Source organism: Pongo pygmaeus, chromosome 18, assembly GCF_028885625.2.
Source record: "Pongo pygmaeus isolate AG05252 chromosome 18, NHGRI_mPonPyg2-v2.0_pri, whole genome shotgun sequence".
Classification (NCBI taxonomy): Eukaryota; Metazoa; Chordata; class Mammalia; order Primates; family Hominidae; genus Pongo; species Pongo pygmaeus.
In genome coordinates, this window is record NC_072391.2 from 10704447 (window position 1) to 10723753 (window position 19307).

The 19307-nt window shown below is 48.9% G+C and overlaps 1 protein-coding gene across 1 annotated transcript in view; it reads right to left on the reverse strand.

Annotated features, from left to right (window-relative positions):
* The window catches only part of USP7 (ubiquitin specific peptidase 7), a 70073-nt gene extending 51110 nt beyond the window's left edge, over nucleotides 1–18963 (reverse strand). The window contains exon 1 of the mRNA XM_054452496.2: nucleotides 18253–18963. Within this exon, the coding sequence (XP_054308471.1) occupies nucleotides 18253–18331 (79 nt within the window). The 5' untranslated portion in view covers nucleotides 18332–18963. The remainder of the gene's footprint in view (nucleotides 1–18252) is intronic.
* Between the last annotated feature and the right edge of the window lie 344 nt (nucleotides 18964–19307).

The following is a 19307-nucleotide window of genomic DNA, read 5'->3' on the forward strand; positions in this document are numbered from 1 at the left end:
GAGGAACAGAAACTCTCCTTCTTGCCTTTTTGCTTGCATGTCTGAATGTTTCTGGGAATATGCATTACTCTTAAAACAAAAGCAAAAATACGCAGAGCAACAGAGGTGCAAAAAAAGCACAGCCAAAATACTGGCTGAGGCTTGACACCCCCTTGGCAGCTGAGAGAGGGGGTGCAACAGCTGCCCGCCTAGAGTCAGCAGGAGGCCAGAGTCCTGGAACAAAGGAATTGCCTGGGCTATTTGTGGCCTGGAAGGTCCGTTTACACCTTGGCAACTAACTAGCAGCTTCCTCTCTTAAATGTCTGTTTTTCCCTAAAAATTATTTGAAAAGACAAGCCAGTTTGGGGACTGGGGATGAGGTCAGAGATAGAAAGGAGATTTTTATACAAACTCTTGGTTGTGCTAATTTAAGTCCTTTAAAAATAGTCAAACATAACCAACTTCAAACAGGTTCCTTTATTTGAATAAAACCACAAACGGGAACAACCTAGTACAGAAAGAAAACTACTTTTTTTTCTTTTGCACCATGTCACAGGCTGCCAGTCTACTCTAGGCCACCGGAGACACAGACCAACATTCAGGTTTTAATCTCCTTTAGAGGGGACCTACTCAGACTCTCATGGAACACCTGCAATTCAAGGGCTGTCAGATCTTTTGAAAAACTAGCATCAAAGGTATTTTGAAAAGTTCCTGGCGGCTGGACACGGTGGCTCATGCCTGTAATCCCAGCACTTGGGAGGCTGAGGCAGGTGGATGACCTGAGGTCAGGAGTTCAAGACCAGCCTGACCAAGATGATGAAACCCCATCTCTACTAAAAATACAGAAATTAGCTGGGTGTGGTGGCGGGTGCCTGTAATCTCAGCTACTCAGGAGGCAGAGGTTGCAGTGAGCCGAGATCCTGCCATTGCACTCCAGCCTGGGCAACAAGAGCAAAATTCCATCTTCAAAAAAAAAAAAAAAGCCAGGTGTGGTGGTGCACACCTGTAATCCCAGCTACTTGGGAGGCTGAGGCACAAGAATTGTTTGTACCTGGGAGGTGGAGGTTGCAGTGAGCCAAGACCAGGCCACTGTACTCCAGCTTGGGCAACACAGCAAGATGCTGTCTCAAACAAACAAACAAAAAGTTCCTGGGAAGACTAGTTGTCTAGAGAGTAGCAAAGGAAATCTTGTTTTATTTGTTCATGGGGTAGTGGGGGCTTGGGGAACAGTTCAACCTATAAACCAACAGATACCTTGAACATTTCTGTACACCAGTGATGTACTGTGAATGCTAGCCATTCGTAAGAGGTAAAATCACTGAGACTGGGGACATACCGTGCCCATGGAGTGGGAGACAGCACATTAAAGATGTTCTCCCCAAATTAATCCATACATTTAAACACAGTCCAATTAAAAAGCAGGATTTTTAATAGCTATGGACAAGCTGATTCTAATATTTATACGGAACAATAAAAGACTGAGTAGGTAAAACAATTTTGAACAACACAGAACCACCAGGTGTGGTGGCTCATACCCTATAATCCCAGCACTTTGGGAAGCCAAGGCAAGAAGACTGCTTGAGGCCAGGAGTCAGAAACCAGCCTGGGCAACATAGCGAGACCCCACTTCCAAAAGAAAAAAAGTAAAAATTAAGAAAAACAACAGCACAGATTGAGAAATCACATTACCCAATTATGAAGCTTCCATAATCAAGACAGCACTGCTGGCAAAGGAACGGACAGGGGAGAATGGAAGAGTCCAGAAACAGATCCCATTTGATTTTTGACAAAGGTACAAAAGCAATTCAATGGACAAAGACAGTCTCTAACAAAAGTCATGGAACCATGGAACAACTGGACTCTATAGCCCCTCCCCCACAAGACTCTCAACCTAAACCTCACACCTTATACAAAAGGTAGCTCACAATGAAATGTAAAACCGTAAGACTGTAAGAAAACACAGGAAAACATCTGTCATGATGGGTGGGGCAAATATTTGGACATAATACCAAAAGCAAGATTCAAAAAAACAAAAAACAAAAAAAAACGGCAGGCAGCGGCGGCTCACGCCGGTAATCCCAGCACTTTGAGAGGCTGAGGCAGGAGGATCACTTGCGGCCAGGAGTTTCAAGACCAGCCTGGCCTATATGGTGAAACTGCATCTCTAAAAAGAAAAAAACTGTTGATCAACTGTGCTCCAGAAAGACTTCTGCTCCAGAAAGAAGCTGTTAAGAGAATATACACAAGCTACAGACCAGGAGAAAATATCTGCAAATCGCATATCTTACAAAGACTCAAATCTCAAATATATAAACAGTTCACAAAACTCAACAGCGGGACACAACCCAACTAAAAAGTCAGAACACCTGAACTGACACTCTGAGGGCACACAGGCATGGCAAATGCACACCTCCGATAGTCTGGTCACTGGCCTGTACCCCAGCCCCACACGCCGGCAGATGCGAAGGCGGTCTCCACACAGCCACTCATGCTCTACCACTCAACCATCTGCCAGCACGCAGAAGGCTCCACCTACAGAGCAAACAGCAGCAGGGTTTCCAACAACGCCAATGTCTAGGCATATAAACTCAACTTTTTAATATAACTGTATAATAAAATGTATCAACATTTAGCAGACCTGTATAACTTGATGAATCCGTATTTTCCAAACGGCCAATAAACGCAACTGGAAAAAATCCACTGAAAATGCATGACGAACTTAAGGTAACGGGGGGCGGGTGGAATTAACCTCCATTAAGTTACCACTTGTTTTGCTTTGCTGTAGTATCAGAGAATAGTCAATCACCCAAAAAAGCTACTAAAGCATTCCTCCTGTTTTTTTCAGTATATCTCTGTAAGATTGGGTTTTTTTCATATTTTAATTAAAATTACACTGCAGCTGACTAAACGCACAAGCAGGTAAGAAGTCTTCTATTACAACAGACAATAAAGAAATTTACAAAAATGTAAAGCAATGCCATTCCTATCAATACACTTTTGGAAAATAATTATTTTTTATACAACATTACCATGTGCTGGTTTATTGTTTTTCCACAGCACTCCCCCACCAACACACACACACACAGGGTCTCACTCTATCACCCAGGCTGAAGTACGGTGGCGCCATCTCGGCTCACTGCAACCTCCACCTCCCAGGTTCAAGCGACTATCCCACATCAGCCTCCTGATTAGCTGGACTACAGGCATGCACCACCAGACCCAGCTAATTTTTGTATTTTTAGAAGAGACTGGGTTTCACCATGTTGCCCAGGCTGGTCTCGAACTTCCAGCCTCAAGTGATCCGCCCGCCTCAGCCTCCCAAAATGCTGGGATTACAGGTGTGCGCTTATTGTTTTTCAATCAATAAACATTTAAGGTTGGCCTTAATTTCTATATGGTAAATAACAGTAGCTATAACCCACCCACCAAAAGCTCTTTAAGGGGTGAAGTCTTTTAGGACTTCAACAGGATCATGCCATCAAAAGCTTAGCTATTCCAGATGTGGGACTGCCTGATGGGTTTGTGCCACGCTGCCTCAGCTAGGTGGGCATGCCATGCCCCTCCCTGCACAGCTCCCACTTTTGAGACCCTTAGTGTGCAATTTGGAAGGTGGGAGTAAAGCAGCTGCCACATGCCCTTATGCCTGGGGATTTCTCTGCCTCCAGGGTCTTTAGGCTCCATTACTGCCCTGGAGGCTTGGACATGGTGACAGGCACTTTGGAGCGCAGCACTGCCTGGCTCCCCACTCCCACCCACTACCTCTCGAAGACTGCATGCCCTGCAGACGTCTGTCAGCTCTAGCACCAGACCCAGATGCTAATAGAGCTCCCACCACTGTGTCCGGTAAAATCCCACCAATAAATCCCTGCATCCCTTTCCCACAGTTCTGCTCCCCTGATGGAACCCTCAACTGACCTTGATTCCTCCCTCCCACCAGCCCAGGCTAGAGTATGAGTGGCACCATCTCAGCTCACTGCAGCCTCAACTTCCTGGGCTCAAGCAATCCTCCCACCTCAACCTCCGGAGGAGCTGGAACTACAAGCACAGGTCATCATGGCTGACTAATTTTTGGCATTTTTTTGTAGAGACGAGTTTTCACCATGTTGCCCAGGCTGGTCTCAAACCCCTGGGCTCAAGCTATCTACCGGCCTCGGCCTCCCAAAGTGCTGGGATTACAGGTATGAGCTGCCACACCTGGCCCCCAGTTAACTCAACTTAGTAAGTGAAGCATATTCCTAACTACAAAAAAAGTTCAAATCCCTTTAAAAATACTGACTAAAGCCTATTGCAGATGACACAATCCTAAGAACCTGCACATCTCTTTGCTAAATCACGGTGAAGTTCCACACAATGGAATATTATTCTGCAAGAAAAGGGAACGACTACTGGCTACGATGTGGATGAACCTTGAGGACATAAAGCTAAGTAAAAGCAGCCAAAAACAAGCATGGACAACATGGCGAAACCCCGTCTCTAGAAAAAAATACAAAACTTAGCTGGGCGTGGTGGCGTGTGCCTGTAGTTCCGGCTACTCAGGAGGCTGATGGGAGAGGATGGCTTTGGCCCAGGAGCTTAAGGTTGCAGTGAGCTATGATCAAACCATGGCACTCCAGCCTGGGTGACAAGATCTTGTCTCCCAAGGGGGGGGGAAAAAGCTTACAGTCTATGAAATGTCTAGAATAGGCAAATCCATAGATTAGTGGTGACTGCTAATGGGTACAGGATTTCCTTTTGTGGTGATGAAAATGTGCTCGAATTGAATGCTGATAGTCACACAATTGTGAATACTAAAAACCACTGAACACACTTTAAATGGGTGAATTGTGGTATGTGAATTATCTCTCAATGAAGTTATTTTAAATATCATGATTGTTAGCGAATTTTATCAAAAAGCACAGATGCAAATCTAATCTTTTACAACTGTTACCAAGCCAGGTAAAATTAAGGTTAACTGGCATTCAACATTGTGGCACATTCCACTCGGATTGAAACTAAGACATAAAAATGCAATGCAATTGATTATTGGGTACTATGTAGGGAGAAACTACTGTTGGAGGCATTGAAAATGCCCGGGGCACAGTCCCTGAACTTTACAACCTCAAAGTCTAGTGGAGAAGAAAAGCAAAGTAACACAACACAACATGGCAATTCCAATACAATGGACATGCCCAGGACAGCCGGTGCTTCTATTTTCATCCACCCAGAAGCCTTGCCGCTGCCATCCTTACCTCCAATTCCCTAAGCTCAAGTCCTAACCCTACTTTAAGGCCCACCACAACACCACCTCTTCACCATGCCTTCCTGCTCTCAGAGTGCAATCTTGCTGTTCAATTTCCAGGCCCCTATCTGCTCATCTCTGGGCATTCATCACCTTCTGCCCTCATTATTTGCTCATATGACCTATCTGAACCATGCTGGCTTTCCTTAGGCAGACACACCTTATCACTTCATCTCTGCTTCCCTCCAAGCCCCCAGGGCCTAAAGCAGTGATTACCAGCAAGTATGCCCTAAGCTGAGCTTGGGGAAGCTCCTTCTAAGAAGTTATTACATGAAAATGCTTGGCTTTCCATATTCTAAACCACCCTGGTCAAGGAGGTCTAATGGTTGCTATCCCCTAGAATAGCAAAGGAAAACCCCCATTCACAGGCTGTGTCTAAACAGCAGCACTGTCCCACCAACCACAGAAGCCAGGAGCTACATGTGGCAACTGAGCGCTTGAAACATGGCTGTTGTGACAGAGAAATTGGTATTATTAATCTTATTCAATTTAATTTTATTTAAATAGCCACATGTACTTATTGAGCACATGAAATATGGCCATGGAGACCAAAAAATCAAATATTTATGTATTTAATTTAATCAACCACACGTGGCTAGTGGCTGCCACAGTGGACAGCGAAGGTCTAGAAATAATTTTATCACTCAGAGCCTTGGTTTCTCGGCTTGCAGAGTAGAGGACACAACAGACATTTTCTGCTCTAAAAAAAAAGATGGGACCCAGTGCTCTCTGATAAACACTCAAGAATAAAACAGTATTTTAAGAAAAATAAAAGCCCTTTAATGTCATCAAAAAAGAATTAGATTTTAAATAACAGCTTCTGATTTCCAAAGGAAATACTGATCATTAGGAGTAAATGCAGATGTGTGGTGCTAATTCTTCCTCTCCAGATCCCTTACCCCAAGGCAATTAACCCCAACTTGAGAACACTGAAGACTTTGATCACTTGGGCTGGGACAGAGCTTTCAGCAGCACATTTCCCACAGGATTGGGCGCTGACAGAGACAACAATCTCAGTTACCACCCCAGCCCTGTCTGCCACGAACATGGCGCTGCTAATTGTCCAAGATTCAGAAGCTATATGTGCCTGGCTGCCCTGTATCCTGAAGCTCAACCAGTCACCTGGAGGGCCACATCCTACTGGCGAGGGACCCAAGGGTCACCTGGCTTACATGCACGTCTTCCCGAGGCACTGACCAGCGCACAACAGTGATCTGAGAGGGCACTATGTGTCACTTGTTTCTGCGCACACAGTCACTCCTGACCAAGTTCACTGGGGCCAGAACTTGGGTCTCCTGTCTTATTTTTCCCAAGAGAACCTCATGTACAATTGGTAACCAGTAAGTAACCATTCAAGCTAATATCTGTGCACGGACTGAAAAAACGGATCTGATGCAACGTCCCAAGAATTCACAGCTCTTGTGCATTGTGTGAGCAGCAGCGACATGCAGAAAACTAAGATAAAAAAGCCACGTTTATTTCTGCTTTCTTCAATCAGTGACTTAACAGGCAAGACTTAAAGTCAAACCAAGTAAGGATTTCTGTATTTAAAACTGTAGTCTTGCCACTGTTTGACTGCTACAGTCACTTTACAAACTAAATATCATTTTCAAAGTTGCCTATGAAGATGTACATCATATATATACGTGTATATTTAATCTTTAAAATCTACTGTCAGGGAAAGAGGCCCACATGGAAAATATTCAAAATATGTCATAAAAACAATAAATACCACACAGCCAGCTACAAGTTAATGAAGCAAGGAGACTGGCCTCTTAAGTCACCTAATTTCCTTCAACCTCTGCTCAGTTAAGGAATCCTGAGCCTCTGGTAGCCCTGACCCAGTTCTCCTTCCACCGTGTGAAAGCTGCCGTCTTAAAGAAACTAGGTGATTTAGGCAACAGGAAGGACACCACCCCAACTGGCCAAGGCTCCACAGAGAACACAGCCCGGGGAGCAGGGGGCTCACCCACCCGGCCCTGAGCCAGCCGGATTCATGGGATGAGCTCTGCAGGCTTGGAGAGAGTGCCTGGATATCCTATTTGCTCATCTGTAAATGCAGAGGGCTTGTGGGCATGAGGATGACTGAGGACCTGAGCGCATGAGGCTATACTTAGGTCTAAAATGCTGTAATATCTAACTCTGTACATCTAGAGACCTGGGTATGCTGAGACGCTGTGCATCTGCACCCTGAGCCCTCGCAGACAAGACTCAGGCCTTTTCACATTTAAATCTCTCCATACACTCAGACACATACAGCCCAGGATGGTTTGCTTTAGGAATGATTCATTCAGCTCAGGATCTCATTAAAACTTGTTACTGAACACCTGATTCACAAAGGAAGCAATCTACCAACGTGCGTTATTTTGCTTCATCTCTTTTTATGCCACCAAATGCCACCTGCAGTGTATCAGTGGCCCTGGACTATTCAGGCAGTGGGCTACTTTCTATATTCAAAGCATGTGGGGAACCACACCACAACCTTCAGACTGGGAAGCCCAAATGCAGTTCACGACTTTTGGGTGGTGAGGTAGGAAAATGGATGAAAGCAGGAGGGTGTTTAAATCAAAAAGTAGACCTCCGTCTATATAAAAAAGAAAAAAAAAAACTGGCCGGGGGTGGTGGGCCTGTACTCCCAGTCACTAGGGAGGCTGAGGTGGGAGGACTCCTGAGCCCCAGGAGTTTAAGGCTATAGTTAACGGTGATTGCACCACAGCATTCCATCCTGGGCAAGAGGGAGAGCTTGTGTCCAAAAAAAAAATAATTAAAATTTAATTATTAATTAATTAAAAATCAGTAACCACTACTTTATGACCAATAGCACGTACTGGCTATGGTGAAGCCAGACCACATGGGTTCCAATCCCAGCTCTGCCACTTGCTCTGGGTGACCCAAGTAAGTCGACACACCTTGTTCTTTCACAGCTCTGAAGGTCAGAAGTCTGAAATGGGTCCCATTGGGCCAAAACCAAGGTGCCAGCAGGGCTGCATTCCTTCTGGAGGCTCTAGGGGGAAATGTTTCCCTGCCGCTTCCGGGTCCTAGAGCCACCCCATTCCTGGGCTCCCCCCTTGCACCTGTCTTCTCAGGTCCCCTCACTCTGGCACTGATGACTGTGAGTACACTGGGCCCACCTGGGGCATGCAGGCCCGAGACCTCCTCACTAGGGATCCTAAATTCAATCAGGTCTGCAAAATCCCTTTGCCATGTAACGCAACATTTGCAGGTTTCAGCAATTAGGACATGGACACCTTTCGGGGACAGGTGCATCATTCTGCCAACCACAAACCCTAAACCTCTAGTCGCAGAGTCTGGCAGTTCCCAAACTCAGCCTGCTATTCCACCCCTCCCACCTGTAACCACACTCACTTTTCTTTCTTTCTTTCTTTTTTTTTTTTTTTTTAAGACAGAGTCTCATTCTTGTCGCCCAGGCTGGAGTGCAGTGGCGCAATCTCGGCTCACTGCAACCTCTGCTTCCTGGGTTCAAGCGATTCTCCTGCCTCAGCCTCCCAAGTAGCTGGGATTACAGTCGCGTGCCACCATGCCAGGCTATTTTTTTATTTTTAGTACAGATGGGGTTTCACCATGTTGGTCAGGCCGGTCTCGAACTCCTGACCTCATAATCCATCGCCTTGGCCTCCCAAAATGCTGGGATTACAGTCGTGAGCCACTATGCCTGGCCTCACCTCCTCTTTTCACACTCAGCTGTGTAGCCTTCTCTGTGAGGCCTCACCTGAGGCTCCTCCTCCCCGCGGTAAGCCAGTCCTGTCTCTCCTATGCCACAGCTGCTTTGCCGAAGCCCTCCCCTGCACACGTGTTCAGGGCTCCTTCACTTTCTGAGGCAGTCCCATCGGGGTCAGAGCTGGGACCATAACCCAGCAGCCAGACCCGTTCCTGCCAGTCAGGAGATGTTTGATGAATGAAAGCCTACACCAGCCTCTGTGGACACTACAGGACACCAAGGACACTCCTGCTGCCACTAAGTGAAGTCTGAGCTATGATCCAAGGGGAAACCAAGATAGTAAGAAACGGGGGAGAAGACACGTACGCCATGCAGTGCCACTGGAAGCAGAGGCTTTGAACAGGTGCCCCTGGGAACCTAAAGGAAATGGAGATTGAGCCTTAGATACCTTTTTAAGAAATCTGACTCTGCTGCAACATCCAAACGTGTTTAGTGGGCTCGCTCATCTCTCTAAAGAGAGCATGAGGTAGCTCGGGTGTTCTCAAACTCATCACATGAGGCGTGACTGCATTCGGGTCACGTGCAATGGGACCACAATACAGCTTGTGAGATTTTAGGACTACCCTGTTAACCATAACTCAAAAAGTCAAATCCACAATCTATTTTTTGCAATGGAAGACAATTTAGCTATAAGTTTATAGGATGTATTCTGGAAGCTTTCTACAGAGATGAAGACTTGCCAAAAACTTAACTAAATATGAAGGTATGTATTCATTTGAGGTTTTTGTAGTTTAATAACAACAACTGCAGGCCGGGCACGGTGGCTCACGCCTGTAATCCCAGCACTTTGGGGGGCTGAGGTGGGTGGATCACGAGGTCAGGAGACCGAGACCATCCATGGTGAAACCCCGCCTCTACTAAAGATACAAAAAAATTAGCCGGTGCGGTGACGGGCGCCTGCAGTCCCAGCTACTCAGGAGGCTGAGGCAGGAGAACGGCGTGAACCTGGGAAGCAGATGTTGCAGTGAGCCAAGATCGTGCCACTGCACTCCACCCTGACAACAGAGCGAGATTCCATCTCAAAAAATAAAAATAAAATAAAATAAAAACAGTAACAGCAATTGCTGTTTCACAAAACATTCTGCTCAGATACCACGGGATGAATGACAATGGTGTGTGGACCAGTCACTCTATTAATCACCTATACCCACTTTCTATGAATCTGCAGTTTCTACAATTCTTTTATTTCTTCCCACGTATGCTTGTTCTAAGAATAACTGCTGAAATGTAATTTTACACTTGTTGTATTTAATAAACTAGGGTTTCTCTTTCTGTATGGCTGTTCTTTTCTTATTAATCTATTTGCATTTCATTTCTACATGATGGACAGTATTGGGGCCAGTGTCTCACCCCCGGCTAGAGTGCAGTGATGCAATGTTGGCTCACTGTGGCCTCGACCTCCAAGGTTCAAGTGATCCTCCCACCTTGGCCTCCCAAAGTGCTGGGATTACAGGCATAAGCCACCATGCCCAGGTTCACAAGCCTGTTTTAAAACAGCAATTGCATGGCCAGGCGCAGTGGCTCACACCTGTAAACCCAGCACTTTGGGAGGCCGAGGCGGGCAGATCAGGAGGTCAGGCCTGGCCAACATGGGGAAACCCTGTCTCTACTAAAATACAAAAAATTAGCCGGGTGTGGTGGCGCGCCCCTGTAGTCCCAGCTGCTTGGGAGGCTGAGGCAGGGGAATCGCTTGAACCTGGGAGGAGGAGGTTGTAGTGAGCTGACATCACGCCACTGCACTCCAGCCTGGCAACAGAGTGAGATTCTGTCTCAAAAAAAAAAAAAAGACATTGCACAGGGTCGATTAAGAGTCATGAAGTATAATTTATTCCCCAAAGTCTTATTGATGAAATGTGCTTGCAACTTGAGGTCAATGGCTTACAGCTTTTTTAAGGGGCTGTGGAGTAGAAAGGTTTGCTCAGCCTACACATTCAGAGCAATGCCACATGGTGTCCCTTGGAAACACACCTCTCAACTTTTTCTGAAGTACTGTGAATGGGGTGGCAAGAGAGACAGCCAGAAGTTAGATTACCACCCAGACACCTGCAGCCCCACCCTGGGATGGGACCACGTTCCACAATACAAGTCACCCTACCAAACTCACGCAGCACACTTTCCAAACCAGACGCCAGTTTAACAACTTATTGCGAGAGTTGGAGGTTAGTACATAACACAGGACACTGTCCTCCCAGTATCAGGATGTCAGGAAACCTTACTTACTGGCATGTAATCAAAACAGAGGGGCCTGGATTTTTTAATCTTCTATGGCAGGCAGGAAAATCACATGACCTGTCCTGGTTTCACAAGGGAGCCTCCTTCCTTCTAAATAGCTTTTAGATTCTCAATGACCCAAAGAGAATGATCACCACCTTGAGAATGGGCAACAACGCTCGCTCCCAGGCTTCAAACATTCATGAAGTTAAAGCTCCTGGCAGATAACATGGGCTCTTTCCAAGGACGCATGGGCATCTCTGCAACTATGAACAGCTGTGACCTCACAACAGTGTCTCCACCCCTCAAGGGGCATGCTAAGAACTGAATTTGGGCCAGGCGCGGTGGCCCACGCCTGTAATCCCAACACTTTGGGAGGCCGAGGCGGGCAGATTGCCTAAGCTCAGGAGGTCAAGACTATCCTGGGCAACATGGTGAAATGCCATCTCTACTAAAATATAAAAATTAGCCGGGCGTGGTAGCGTGTGCCTGTAGTCCAGCTACTCAGGAGACTGAGGCAGGAGAATGGCTTAAACCCAGGGGTCAGAGGTTGCAGTGAGCCGAGATCGTCCCACTGCACGCCAGCCTGGGCAACGAATTAAGACTTCGTATTAAAAACAAACAAACAAACAAACAAACAAACAAGCCGAATTTGCTTTACACAGCCACAGGCACAGGATAGTGAGAGCCCAGCCCCCCCGCAGGCAGTGCCCCATTATCTACCAGGACTCCCAGCGCAGCCTCAGCCATGCCCAGCCCCTCTGGGCAGCACAACACAGACAAGTCGACGCTATCTCTCAGGGTGCCTTCTCCCAGACGCCCCTCTGCCCATCCCATGCTGGGTTCTTGCCAGCCTCTGTCTCAGGAGTGTCATCACTGAATTCTGGAAGCATCCCTGCTCTGGCTCAGGTTGGTGTATTTCCCCACACAAGAAACGTACTAATTACTGTTTCCAACTTCCAAATAAAAAGTTAAAATTACCAACCCTCAGAAGTAGACCTGCTTCTCTTCAAAAATTTCAACACATCTGACTTCTCATTAGCTGAGGCATGTGTTAACTTACTAGAAAAATGGCATAACTGACTTTCTTGCCTACGCATGACACTTAAAACCCTGCTTCCTCCAACTTTCTTAAGTCCAAATTAGTTCAGAACAAGTAATTTCTAAAGTAGGTGACATTTAACATCTAACTCTGTCATGGTACATGGCAAGAAATATGTTGTTACAACTCTTGTTCTCCAGGATAAAATTTCTTTGCCTTGAAAATCACGCAGGATATCCACGCTATTTGTTACTCATGCAAAAAAACATAAACAGGCTGGGTGAGGTGGCTCACACTGTAATACCAGTGCTTCGAGAGGTTCAGGCAGGAGGACTGCTTGAGGCCAGGAATTCCAGACCAGCCTGAACATAGCAAGACTCCATCTCTACAAAACTTAAAATTAAAAAAAAAAAAAAAAAAAAAAAAATTTAGCCAAATGTGATCACACCGACCCTGTGGTCCCAGCTACTTGGAAGGCTGAGGTGGGAGGATCACCTGAGCCTGGAAGTTTAAGGCTGCAGTGAGCTATGATCACCCACTGCACTACAGCCAGAGCAACAGAGCAAGACCCTGTCTCCTAAATTAAAAAAAAAAAAAAATTTAAAAACACAAAAAGGATAACAAAAATAGACTTTACAAAATACCCAAAAGAAATTTTCAGTTATTTATGAAAGTCTATCAATGTCTTTGTCTGGAAAATGGGCTTTTACTTCCAAAAGGATCAAAAAAACACCATTACATTAACGTTAAAAGTAATAAAACTGAATGAGCACCCATCAAAGCAATACCGTTTTATGGCTTCGGCGTCTCTTTCTCAGAGCCACTTGCTAGCCAGCCATCTCCTGCATTACTGTTTATTCTCAGAGTACATGAAAAAAAGTGTTTCCTGAATGAGCATCTCCCACAAATAAATTTAACAAAAAAGGAAACTAAGACAGTCACCTTCAGAGCAAACAAGCCAATGGTGTAAAGAGGCACCCCAACGCCCATCCCACCGGCACAGTAGCAGGTGGGGCAAAAAGTGAATGGGTCTTATGCAAGCCAACGGGGAGAGGCAACTAGAAAGGCTTAGGGGAAAGGTGGCCCTTTGGTGGGATTCTGAACTACTTTCCTGGGGTATCTGTCCTGTTTGTGCCCACACAAGTGCATGTGTGCTGGGAACCAGTAGCACCAAGGAGGCTGGGGCCATCCTAAGACTGTGGCTGTGCGACTTCCTGTAGAAAAGGCAGGACACCGAGTCCTTTTCAGCAAGGCAGTGACGGACAGAAGTCCTGTGGGCAGCAGCTTTCATAAAGTGTGGGGTCGGGCAGGCTGGAAGCAGGACCAAGAGGGAGGCTACCACCACAGTTCCAGCATGAGGCAGCAAGGGCCTGCTTTCAGGGGATGTCTGAGAAAGCCAAACGGGCCTGGCAACAGGATGTGGGATAGAGACAGCAGAGTTCAAGGCCGACTCCCAACGTCTGGACACTCAGGGACCTGGTTTCCTGCCACTATCTAGTGCTCCACTTCCCCACACTCATCGCAGGGAGCTCTAGCACTTATGCAAGAATCATCAGAAGGCCACCAGGCTGACTACAGCATCAGTGGCGCATGGCACCAAATCCACTCAACTTTTATCATACAGTGAATCGTTCTCAAAATATTACACCTTTAATATTAAAATCCCTATTCAGGCACATCAAGCCCAAGATTTCACGAATAGCACTGCTTAGGCAGAGGACGGATGGCTTCTTCGGATACGGTTATTGTGGGCCCTTTCCGCATAGCACCCATCTTCGATGGCCCCACCTGTGGTGTGTGCCCCACTGTAGTTCTAACATAGTGTCACGTTTTCTTGGCTGCAAAAGCCCTACCACCAAGGCAACACCATGTGCTGAACATCTCCTGTGCTCCAAATTCCATGCCAGGCACTTATATGTGCCTGGCGATTCCAGTCTCACAACAACCTTGACGGGCATGAATGACCTCCTTTAAGGGATGGAGAAACTGAGGAACCAAGAACTTAAGCAATGTGCATTAGGTCCCACAGCAATTAAATGGCAAAACCCAGATTCAAACCCAGGCATGGCTCTAAATCTAGACTGCCTTAGCCACCACAGTTTTATACCATGAATTTTAACTTAATGACCTCTTTCTCCTTTTCCAAAACACTAATTCAAAAAAAAGGATACCTTCTTCCTATATTTGCTAGTATCGATCATTTCATTACAGAGAAAAAATTAATAACGAGGATATCAGCAGCCTGAAAGAATCAGGAGAGCTGGAGCCTGGGGAATCGCTTTGAATCATTAAAACCTGACATGCTCACATCAGAGTGAGATGCTAGGTTTGGCCTAATTTCTCTCTACTGGGTTCTCCGAGCTGATGTTCATCTTGTAACTTTGCAAATAATTATCTTAGCAACATAAGCCAATGTAAGGAAAATCAACACTCTCAAATTATTTGACTTTTGTCTTGTTACAGTGCTATTTGAAAGAATCTTCTATTAGTTATAATTACCACAGCACAAGTTTATCTGGCTGGGTGTGTTCAAGAGAATTCACTTTCTACTCCCAAACATGCTTCAGCAGAAAAGTAACTGCACAAGTTTGGAAGAAACCCACCACCACCCGTGTAACAAAAAACACAGAAGCCTAGATCAGAAGCTGCAGCTGACCCATTAATTTGCTCCTAATAGCAGCAGTCTAAGTGTCATACAAAAGTCTAACATCTATCCCATTCATCTCAATGCCGACACTGAAACAGAGACTGCTCACTGGGGCAGAAGAACCACACCAGGGAAAAAAAATAGTTTGTATGTAGAAGCAAGGCCTCCGGATAACTTCCTGTTGATTCAATAGCGTCTACACGGACCATCTGGGTATTTAGAGGGCAGAGACCCACGCAAGTCACTCCTTCAGCCCCTAGACCTCCATGGCCAAAGTTAGCGAATAAATAATACACTGCCAAGCAACCTTATTCCCAGCCAGACCTAATCATGCCACCACCTCCACAGCTCTATCTGCCTTCCAACTAGAAATATGCAACTGGCTGCTTCAGGCCTTACAGGGAGTGTGTGGTTGCAACCCCAGCAAACTGCATCAGGCCCCTCACCTCTTCCCTCTCCGCACTTCACCCTTCATCACTTTCCTAACTGCTCAGGGCATTTCAAAAATAACTATTCCAGAGCACTGCTGTTTTCCAGTGAATATACAAGGGATGTGCACAGTTCACTCAAAAGCAAATGCAACCCCAAGAATGTTAGGCTGGAGAGCAAACTCACACTGACCTATTGATAGAGAAAAAACAACCAACCGAGCCAGTCTCCCAGGCTCCTTCGAAACCACTCTGCCCAGGAGGCGCAGGCAGGATGCTCTAGGTTTACAAAGCCTTCCCTTCCTCAAGCTGTTCAGACCCTGACAGTTTCCAGCTGCTAGTTCGTTAGGAACCGAGGCAGACACTAAACAGGTGCCAAGTCTCTAGCTCTGACCAGGACCCCACTCACAGCCTGGTCCACGAAGCCAACCGGAGTCCGCTAAATTCCACCCTTCTAGCTTTTTAACAGAAGTGTTCTCTCACTCTTTCAGGTCCTAAGTCACATTCCAATCGTAAGGCTAACACCACATTTCAGGATTGGGAAGGCTGAAATAGATGGCCTAAGACACAAGCAGCTTTTTAAACCACACACCAGTGGGTACTCACAGGGCACTATTATTTGTCCACAGCCTCTTGTGCTCACTACAAGACAACGGACCTTCTGGATAATGAAATTGAAACAGAGGCCCAGTCAGAAGAAATGAGTTTCTTAAGTTTAAGGAATCAGCATTAGTAACTAAAACCTCTGCCATCCAATTTGAGATTCTGGCAAATTTACAGATTAACTGTCCTAGGGGTTACCTTTCCAATACAAACTGTAATATGAAAATAAAGCTTCATTTTATGAGAAAAGAAAGTAGCCTTGAAAACGTGCATGGAGACTGCTGAATTTCTAAAAATTCAACACCCTCTAGTCTTGTAAAAGCAAACACCGGCCAGGCGCGGTGGTTCACACCTGTAATCTCAGCAGTTTGGAAGGACGAGGCGGGCAAATCACCTGAGGTCGGAAGTTCGAGACCAGCCTGACCAACATGAAGAAACCCCGTCTCTAACAAAAATACAAAAGTAGCCAGGCGTGGTAGCACATGCCTGTAATCCCAGCTACTTGCGACGCTGAGGCAGGAAAATCGCTTGAACCCGGGAGATGGAGGTTGTAGTGACCCGAGATCGCGCCACTGCACTCCAGCCTGGGCAACAAGAGCAAAATTCCGTCTCAAAAAAAAAAAGGGGGAGGGGGGGGGCAAAGACCTTGAAATTTGTGGACCTGGTCATTTTCCCAAAGATACAGGTCTGTAACACACATGCTCTGCAGTAATGTGTTTATTAATTCTCACTAGTGTCCAAAAACACCTGGAAAGCGGTAGGACAATGTCATGGGAAATCCATATGCTTGTGTTATTGGATATTTGTCCTGACCGGGTACCATTTGAAAAGGAAACTGAAAAGCAACCTTTTTTTATGTTTTAGATGGGCTGCAAAATAAAGCACAAAAGGAATACACAAAATTCCCTCAGTAAAGTACTTCTTTTCAGCTATTTGGTTTAATCACACACACCAGGCGCTCTGCTTAGTTGCTGCTTTGCTGGGGCCAAGTGAAACAGATAACCCAGTCCTTGGCGTGGACTCCGCTCTTCTGTCCCCCATTACTGCCATTGATAAATACCACTGGGGAGTGCCTACTGCAGAATCCCAGCCACTTTGCCATTTGCAACCTGGCCAACCATTTTTTCAGTGACTATCCAATTACTGGAAGTAAGCTATTCAGAGGTGAACACCAGTCACGCTTAAGTGTTCCCACCAACCGGTGTGCAGCGCCCCACACTTGGAGCCACCACACAGGACAAATACTGCTTTTCCTGAGCTCCCCTGGAGCTTCATTCATTGAGGCAACCCAAGATCCCTTGCTAAAAGCAAAACTAAAGCATTCCACGCCCTTTTCATTCAGGTGGCCTCCATTTGACTCCCGACAGCCTGAACTCGTCACGTAGGTAAGAAAACTTTTGAAAGACCATTTGGACTTTGCTTTGTTTCAGTGGAATGGGTCGTGAGAAAAAATGCCTTCCAATGACCAACTCCGAAAATCCAACACCCTTCTCTTTACAGTGTCTTTACATCCAACCTTTATAACCAAGACTCTATACCTCAAACTACAGTGCCTTGGAAAATCACTGCCACATCCGCAGAAAACCGAGTTACCTTTCGAGTCAGGTTTGATTCTGATGCAGGCAGCCATGTGCGGCGGGGCTTTCGCACGGTTGCAAGCGCACACCTGGCCGGATGCTGGCTGCACCACACACTGCCAGGTACAAACTCCCCGAAAAACAGGTGGATTCGGAAACCAACAGCGCCCGGGTCAGAACTCTGGGCCAGTCGAAAGCCTGACAACATCTGCGTTCCTTGCAGGTGTTTTCGAACGTAAGTCCGACGCTAGGCAGTGCTGTTAGAAAGTGATTTGGCAGAGCGCTTCCGAGCCACGGCGCGCCCTCCGGGGGAGCGCACCGGAGCAGGTGCGGGCGAGCCCCGCGCCCGGGGAGGTCAGGAGTTCCCCAGCCACACCAGATCCAACCGGACACCACAGAACGGGGACGGTCCCCGGAGTCCGCCTCCCAACCTGCATGAGAAAACACCTCCGTCCCTCCGCTGCCTGAGCGCTCGAATTTACAACTCTGGGCGCTTTGTGCCGGGGAGGCCCGGCGGACGCGGGGTCGGGACAATGCACGGGGCCGGGGTCCCGACGGCCGCCCCTAGCCCGCGGACCCGGCATGACTTTGCAGCCTCGCCGGGCCGGGGCCAGGAGGCCAGGCCGAGGCCCAGCGGCCGCCCGGGGCCTGGTTAAAGATGGCGAGCCCCTCGCGTGGCTCCCGCGGCTCCCCCGGCCACAATGAAAGGCGCCCCCCGGCCCCGCCGCGGCCGGCCCGCGGGCCTCACCTTCCATCTCCATGTCCTCGGGCTCGCTCAACTGCTGCTCGCCCGCTTTCTGCTGCTGCTGCTGCTGCTGGTGGTTCATGTCGGCCGCGGCCTGGGCCTCGCCTGCGGCCGGGGGCCGGGGCTGCGAGCCCGGCGGGCGGGCGGCGGCGAGCCGGGGCGGCGGCGGCGGCGGCGGCGGCGGGGCGGCCTCCTCCTCCTCCTCCCGCGCGTCGTCGGCGACGGCGGCCCCGGGGCGGCCCGCGGCGGGCGGCGGCGGCGGCAGGGAGACGCGCACGTACTTGCTCGCGATTCGCCCAATCTCGGCGCCGAGGCGGGCGGGCGGCCGGCGGGCCGGGCCGGGCGGCCTCGTCGCTCGCTGCGGCCGCCGCCGCCGCCGCCGCGGGGCCCGCCTCCCGCCGCCGGGGCCGGGGCCGGGGCTGCGGGGCCGCGGGCCGGCCGGGGGCGGAGGGCGGCCGGGCGGGGGCCGCGGAGTCAGCCCCGCCTCGGGCCGGGCGCGGCGGACGGGAGGCCTGGCCGGCCGCGGCGGGCCTGCGGGCCCCGGGGCCGGCGGGAGCGGCGGAGCGGGCGGACGACGGGCCGGCCGCGTTCCGAGAGCCGCGGCCTCCGCCTCCTCGGCGTCGTCGTCGGAGCTCCGGCAGCGGACGCGGCGCCCGGCAGCTCGGCTCAGCTCGCTCTCAAAATGGCGGCGGCGTGAAATGTCACATCCGCATGGGGGGCCGCGGAGCGAGCGAGCGAGCGAGGAGAGCAAGCGGGCGGGCGCCGAGCCGGAGGGCGGAGCGGGAGCGCAGGGCGGAGCACGGGAGGCGGAGCAGGGAGCGACCCGCCTGCCGCCGCCGCCGAGGCCCGCCTGCCCCGCAGCGCCGCGCCCCGGCGCCGCCTGCCCCGCAGCCCCGCAGCCCCGCGGCGGACCCTCGGCGCTCGCTGCCCCCGGGCCCTGGGGGCCGAGGCGGGCCGCCCGGTGACTTAGCTCTGCGGGGGTGATCCGGAATCCTCCCCATCCTGGGGAGCCGGACACCCCGAAAGACCCAGGAGCGGCAATGAGGAGGGGCCCAGAA